The sequence below is a fragment of the Cucurbita moschata genome, unplaced genomic scaffold (genome assembly GCF_002738365.1).
Source record: "Cucurbita moschata cultivar Rifu unplaced genomic scaffold, Cmos_1.0 Cmo_Scf00001, whole genome shotgun sequence".
NCBI classification, from domain to species: Eukaryota; Viridiplantae; Streptophyta; class Magnoliopsida; order Cucurbitales; family Cucurbitaceae; genus Cucurbita; species Cucurbita moschata.
The window spans coordinates 11,165,850-11,172,600 of record NW_019268517.1 but is presented as its reverse complement, the minus strand read 5'-3'; the positions used below and the strand labels follow the sequence as shown (position 1 = coordinate 11,172,600).

General features: G+C 40.7%; 2 protein-coding genes across 2 annotated transcripts; one reads left to right on the top strand and one right to left on the bottom strand.

Annotated features, from left to right (window-relative positions):
• Nucleotides 1-655: 655 nt before the first annotated feature.
• LOC111463347 (putative pectinesterase/pectinesterase inhibitor 45) lies at nt 656-2,699 on the bottom strand. Its single transcript, XM_023107285.1, has 2 exons — nt 1,617-2,699; nt 656-1,532 (listed from the first exon to the last, which is right to left on the bottom strand). The coding sequence occupies exons 1-2, from the start codon at nt 2,567-2,569 to the stop codon at nt 683-685; spliced, it is 1,803 nt and encodes a 600-aa protein (XP_022963053.1). The 5' UTR covers nt 2,570-2,699; the 3' UTR covers nt 656-682.
• Nucleotides 2,700-3,359: 660 nt separating this feature from the next.
• On the top strand, nt 3,360-6,045 carry LOC111450599 (protein STRICTOSIDINE SYNTHASE-LIKE 10-like). The gene is made up of 3 exons (XM_023090812.1): nt 3,360-3,788; nt 4,710-4,973; nt 5,324-6,045. Exons 1-3 carry the CDS (start codon nt 3,490-3,492, stop codon nt 5,892-5,894), a joined length of 1,134 nt encoding a protein of 377 aa, XP_022946580.1. The 5' UTR covers nt 3,360-3,489; the 3' UTR covers nt 5,895-6,045.
• The last annotated feature ends 706 nt before the right edge of the window (nt 6,046-6,751 follow it).

The following is a 6,751-nucleotide window of genomic DNA, read 5'->3' as shown; positions in this document are numbered from 1 at the left end:
CTCAATTTATGCCCTTTTCTTCCTCTATGATTGTCACCACGTCCACCATTCATTTGAACCCTCTCCTGTCTTTTGCTCACAATACTTGATTGTTGATAGTTCTTCTTTTCTCTAACCCTCTCCTGTCTTTTGCTCACAATACTTGATTGTTGATAGTTCTTCTTTTCTCTAATCTTTTATTGTCACATTCCCCAAATCACTTTATTATTGTCAATTGTATTAATCCTTGAGAATGTTCGGTCATCATCAAATTCTCGAGAATGTCTAGTTATGAATTATGATTTATTTGACATTTATTATAAACAAAAAACTTCTTCATTTATTAAGATCTCCATTTCATTTATAATTTATTTGATCTCGTTATTTGATTTAAAAAATAATTATAAATATAAAACAAGGCTCATTCATACCTAATAAATAAAATGATATAAAAAAAGAAAAGAAAAATATACAAGAAAAAATTTGTTGTTTTTTTTTAAGAAAAAACAATTACGAGGGAATCTCTAGTTTTGTTAGAGTATTTGGGCGTTGTATATGTATAAATACAAGAAGTAAGAAGTAGAAATAGAAATAAATAGAAAAAAATTGAGGAGGCATGCATGCATGTAACAAATCGGAAAAGTGGACGAAAAGGAGATGAGAAAATGGATTTTTCTTTTTTTTTTTCTTTTTTGGTGTTATATCAAAACAGGCCGACATGAACAGAAACCGAGGAGCTCTGGATCCAATCCACGTCTAGAAAAGTTCCTATCGTAAACTTTGCAGCCTCTTCCTTATCAATCACCTTAAAACCAGGCCATTTCACTCTGGCATCGGTCTTAGCCCCAGGCCCTTTGTTGTTAAACTCAGCATAGTACAAGGTTTTGAGTGCAAAGTCCCCGTCCCAAGGCATCCACCCATCGGGGTGAATGATATCTTCAATTTCGGACTCCATTACTATGGTCCTGGAGTACTCATTCCGAGGCCTCCCCAAGTAGCTTTTGAACTGCGCCTTCACACCCTCCAGCGTCTTGTCCGGCAATATCTTGCAGTTTTGCAGCACAGTGGCCGTGGTTTCATGTCTGTCACTTCTCCCCTGTGCCGTTACTACGTTCGCTTGCTTATCCAACGGCTTTTTCAACATGAAATTACAATTTTGGAAAATGGCCGCCGCGTCCCCGAAGATGATGTCCACTGTGCCTGTAATCAAGCAGCTCCTGTAGAACTGCCGATGGGCTTGCGCGTACAACGTGTCTTGGAACCCCTCGAACCGACAGTTCACGAATATGGCTCTGTCGCCCTGGACTCTGGCGGCTACGGCCTGCTGCTTTTCTGGACCTGCAGTGTTTCTGAATCCGATCCCTTTCGCCAACAACCCGTCTCCAAGTGCCACAAAAGATGCGGTTTGGAAGGCTCGAACTCCGTCCGCTGAGTTTTTATTCCCACTGATCATGCTCTTCTGAGATCCATCTCCGTACATTGTAACATTCGCCATTTTTTTGGTAATCACCACCGTCTCCTCGTAGATCCCTTCCTTAACATAGATCACGTACCTGCTTGTTTTCATCCATTTTAATACAATACATTATTCATATGAATTACATAAAGTACTAAAAAAAAAAAAAAACAGAGCCTACCGTCCATCATATTTTGCAGGCATGGCAGCCAACGCTTCGTTAATGGTCTTGAAATTTCCGGACCCATCTTTGGCGACCACAACATTAGGCGTCGGCTTATCGTCTTCCGCATCGCGCTTCAACATCCTGCGTTCGTAGCTGGTCATCCAGCTGGGTAGCCCATCTTTGGCCATTAGACGACGTCGTGTTGCAGCTCCTCCACCATCCGACTTTTCAAACGTTGAGAAGAACGTAGCCACCTGCGAAATCATCGCCAGCGAATTACTCGTCAGTTCCTTTCCGGCCTTCAACGTCGCCTCCATTTCGGTCTTCGACTTCCCCCCTGGAAACCCATCCACGCAAGTGGCGTGATACGACATCACCGCGCTCAGCCAGTTGTTGAGATCCGGCGTCGTTTTCTCTGTCAGCTTTCCCAGATCCTTCCTGCTCAATTCGCTCACAGACCTGTCTAATTCCTCCACCGCTTCTTCCAACAGGAGCTTGCAGTCCTCGAACGCCCCTTTTTCCTCCGGGGTGGGGAAGTTCATGGCGGAAGCTTTTTTCAGGGCGGAGTTAACCTCGGTGGAGACGGCGGCGATGGCGAGCTTGATGAGGTCTTTGGGGTCGGAGGAATCGGGGTGGGTCTCTACGCCTTCCTTCAAAGTGCTCTCGCATTTGGCTTTATAGTCTGTGGAGTTGCATATCATGGTAATCATTTTCTGGGCGCGGGACACCTGTTTGACGTCGGATGTCGCATGATCTTTGGAGCTTCCCTTGCTGCGGCTGCTGCCGCTGCCGGCGCCGTCTCTGGTGGTGGATTTGGTGGGCGGGGAGACTTGGACGAAGACGGCGGCGACGACGAGAACAAGGATGAGGAAGGTTGAGACGACCGCGATGATGACCCTATTACGGAACTTGCGCGCTCTCTCGGCGCGACGGCGTTCGGAGATCTGGTCGAAATCTTGGAAGACCATGGTGGATGGTGGGTGGATGAGTTGGAATAACGGGAAATGGCTAAGGCAGAGATGGGAACTCTGCCTTAGGTTAAAGTAAAGCCAGAGGCGAGAAGAGGGATAAATGGGAAATTAGGGAGAAGGAGGTATATTTATTGGGGGGGTTGAATTAAAAAAATATAATCTAAATTTTAATTGGGTCTTGAATTCTTCTAATTTTATTTTGGTGTGTTGCGGAGGTGGGGGGTGGGAGACTCTTATTATGATACCAATACGGAGAAGAAGTCCAAGTCTGGAGGGGAGAGTTTTGAGGTCTGTGTTATTGCAATTCTTTAAAATAGGAAAAAGTTTGTTAAGAGAAATCAGACGGGGGAGAGAGACGCTTCCAACCGCAATACTCGCGCCCTCACAAAGCCCCCCAATCACTCATCTCTCTTTGGCTCTTTTCCCTATTCTTCCTCTCTCTCTCTCTCTCTCTCTCTCTCTCTCCGACGTGGATTTTTATTTAAACACTCGGGAAAAAAATATAAATAATTTTAAATTACTGTGAAAATGATAATATTTGAAAAAGGAAGAACAAGAAAATAAGGCTTGATTTGGAAAGCTCGTAAAAGGTTGATTTTAAAATTTGTTTTCTTGAGAAATAAAATTAAATTAAACCTACACGCTTTTTAAGAATAAAAAGGAAATAGTTATTAAAGTTCAAAATATTTATTACTGCAATTGGACCCGCCGGCCGAAAAACGATACCAATACAATGGTTTAGGGTGGAAGATCGAGGAGAAAAGTCATTAAAGAATACAAAAATAGAATATGAAAGCAATCTTTTCACCTTACTCAGACTCGTAAACTCCGCTTCTCCACTCCAACCATTCCCATTTCTACCCGATCCACTCGCTTCCCTTTCCATTCCCCCAAACAAACACGCACACACCCCCCCCATGAACTCGATGCTTACATTGACGGTGGCCACGATTGCAGCCCTCGTCGCCATCATCTTCTCGCTCCAAACCCCGTTCCTCCAGCTTAATCAGGTCCTAGCGCCGCCGCAGATTTCCGGAACCCATGATTATCTCCATTCCGCCACCGTTATCCCGGTCACCGGAGCAACTGGACCAGAGAGTTTGATTTTTGACCCCAACGGAGATGGCCCTTACACCGGCGTCGCAGATGGCCGGATTCTCAAGTGGCAAGGCGATGGCCGTGGGTGGACTGATTTCGCTGTCACTAGTTCTCAGAGGTACAATCTTATCTTCTTGTGTTGATTCTATCTTTGGGAGAAAAATTGTATATTCATCAGATTGTTTGATTCTATGTGAAAGAAATTCTGAGTTTGTACAAAAAGTTTGCGATGGAGGAGAATTGAAATGTTTTAGGAGAGGCCTTTTTCAGTTCTTTTTTGAAGCTGTATATTGTGTAATACTGTCATGGAATGGTGATGCTCGGCTGCAACTTTTGTTTTTTTATTAGACAGGATCAGAGTTGAATTTTTTATTGTAAGATTGTTTGATTAGGAGAATTGATTATCCAATGATGCATTGACCTCGTCTTTGGTTTCTTGTTTTTTTTTTTTTTTTTTTTGCCTTAACTTCCATTTCAACTTGTTGAGGAATCATTTTTAGGTAGGAATTGCTCTGGTCTTGAAAATCGGTAAATTTTTTAAAACAAACAACTACTGAGGGTTCAAATCAATCTCTCATTTTGCTTGGTGAATTCACAATGTTTCGTTCTTTTCTTGGATATGACTGGCTTAGTATCATGAAATGGCTGGCTTGGCTATCCCACCCACCCTGCCAAACCTTTTGGGGATTATGCATCTTGTCCACCAATTATTTGTTCTTGACACAACTGCTACACTTAGTGAGCTTCTCTTTGTCGGCCCGTGATTGCTTGAGTAAGATATCTCAGGGAAACTAAAATTGGATTGACACTGGGGAAGACAACCGTCTTAGGCCTAAGAAAAACAAACCATGATCTCTATACAATTTGAGCCAATGATATCAGGTTTTGAAGTATTCCATTTTTCTGTCTTATAACTTTTACTTTTCTGCTCATATTGGTACTATTTGAATGTCTGTTTTGGATGTGCATATGATTGTTTGGCAAGTATTATTCATTTTTCAGGTTCACCTGTTAATTCTTTCGTTTTATGTTCTGGAAGGAGTGAGTGTGTTCGCCCGTTTGCTCTTGAATTGGAGCATGTTTGTGGGAGGCCATTAGGACTGCGTTTTGATAAGAAAACTGGAGACCTCTATATTGCCGACGCCTATCTCGGTCTTCATGTAGTGGGACCGGCTGGAGGTTTGGCAACAAAACTTGTGACTGAATTCGAAGGCAAGCCACTTCGCTTCACAAATGATCTTGATATTGATGAAGAAGGTGATGTGATCTACTTTACAGACAGCAGTACAGTTTTCCAAAGAAGGTAATTAAGACTTAAAAAGCATATTCATGCCTCGTTTTAGCAATTGATCTTAAAGAAGAAAATCTGAGAAAAAAATCTGAAACATCTGATAAAAAACTTTATCTGATGAACATAAGCTCATTGTTTTTCTGGTTCCTCTGTTTTTTTTTTTTTCCTAATGCTTAACTGGAGTACTATGTTTGTAATGTCATTGGTTATCTCTATTTTAACATTTTCCTTTGAATATGAGAGTGTAATTTGCTTTTATATGTCAAAACTTCATTTGAAACTGGAACCGAAGACCATAAACTTGCTGGGGTAATATTTGACTTTTCTTCAACTTTTGTTTTGTGAATGTTTTATACTTGCAGACAGTTCATGGCATCGATCTTGAGCGGAGATAGCACGGGAAGGTTATTTAAGTACGACCGAGATAGTAAACAAGTTACGGTTTTATTGCAAGGCCTTGCTTTTGCCAATGGTGTTGCATTAAGCAAAGACAAGTCCTATCTGCTTGTTGTTGAGTCCACCACTGGCAGGATCCTCAGATTTTGGCTTCGAGGTCCTGATGCAGGAAACTTGGACGTTCTCGCCAAGCTTCCGGGGTATCCCGACAATATTAGAAGGAACCCCAAAGGCGAGTATTGGGTTGCTTTGCATGCTAAAAAGGGACTTGTTGGGAGATTGGTTTCTTCAGCCTCTTGGTTTGGGAAGGTACTGTTGAAACTTCCTGTTGACTTCAAGAAATTGCATGGGTTGCTGGTGGGAGGGAAGGCCCATGCAACTGCGGTTAGGTTGAGTGAGGAAGGAGAGATTTTGGAGGTATTGGAAGACTGTGAAGGGAAAACTTTGAAGTTTATTAGTGAAGTGGAAGAGAAGGATGGAAAGCTGTGGTTTGGATCTGTCCTGATGCCGTTTGTGGGTGTTTTTGAATTAAAGTAGGCTGTTTTTAAGCTATTTCTCGAGATAGTTCAGCTCTAGTTTTCCCTTTTCGAGTAGGAGATACTAAAAGGGGTTTGAGAAGAAACTCCTGTTGATTTATTTAACTTTTGGTTAATACATTCGGATTTTGAATCTTTCTTCATTTTTGCCATATGGTTCCACTTTTGGGATGGTCATCACCAAACTCACTCGCCAATGAAAAATTTCTATAAATTCACTAATTTCAATAATTTGAGAAAATTTAGGAGAATTGATATGAAAGCTTTGCCCATTTAATCTCCACCGTAGCTCAAATCATTTCTGTGCAACCTAAGCCTCATTTAAGCAAGAAAAGCTTGAAGGAGAATAAATAATCAATGACTTTAAACCTCAACAACCCTTAAAAAAAAAAATTAGTTCTTCCATTTTTTACACAAAAATTTATGGTTTTCTCACAAGATCCTTCCATTTAGCAGCATTTTATAGCCTTAAAGTTAAGAGCAAGGTTCAAATGAATAAAAGCTTATGGTGGATACCTAGGCACCTAAAGATGAAAAAGGACGACGACGTTGAAATAAACATAGATCCGAAGATCCTCGAATAGGTCAACCTGATTACATATTATATATTTTTTTTTTATGAGTAGTAAAATGGCATTATTTAAAATATCATATATTATTTTATAAACCACTTGTTTTTATTATAAGTAGGAATAAATAGAGTATTTGTTCAACTTTTATTTAAAAAAAAAAACAGTATAATACAATGAATATAACAAATAATTGATGCTAGTTTTTTAAAAGTATGAAAATTGAAATTGTGGGTATTTATTATTGTCTAAAAAAACAGGGATTTGGAGTGTAAAAGGTTGATAGTGT

What these genes read in the sequence shown, in the direction of transcription:
- LOC111463347 (XM_023107285.1), bottom strand. Translation starts at nt 2,569, where the DNA reads ATGGTCTTCCAAGATTTCGACCAGATCTCCGAACGCCGTCGCGCCGAG. An exon ending in CCTGCAAAATATGATGGACG is followed by an intron (nt 1,533 to 1,616) that starts GTAGGCTCTGTT and finishes GAAAACAAGCAG; the next exon opens with GTACGTGATCTATGTTAAGG.
- LOC111450599 (XM_023090812.1), top strand. Translation starts at nt 3,490, where the DNA reads ATGAACTCGATGCTTACATTGACGGTGGCCACGATTGCAGCCCTCGTC. An exon ending in GCTGTCACTAGTTCTCAGAG is followed by an intron (nt 3,789 to 4,709) that starts GTACAATCTTAT and finishes ATGTTCTGGAAG; the next exon opens with GAGTGAGTGTGTTCGCCCGT. An exon ending in AGTACAGTTTTCCAAAGAAG is followed by an intron (nt 4,974 to 5,323) that starts GTAATTAAGACT and finishes TTATACTTGCAG; the next exon opens with ACAGTTCATGGCATCGATCT.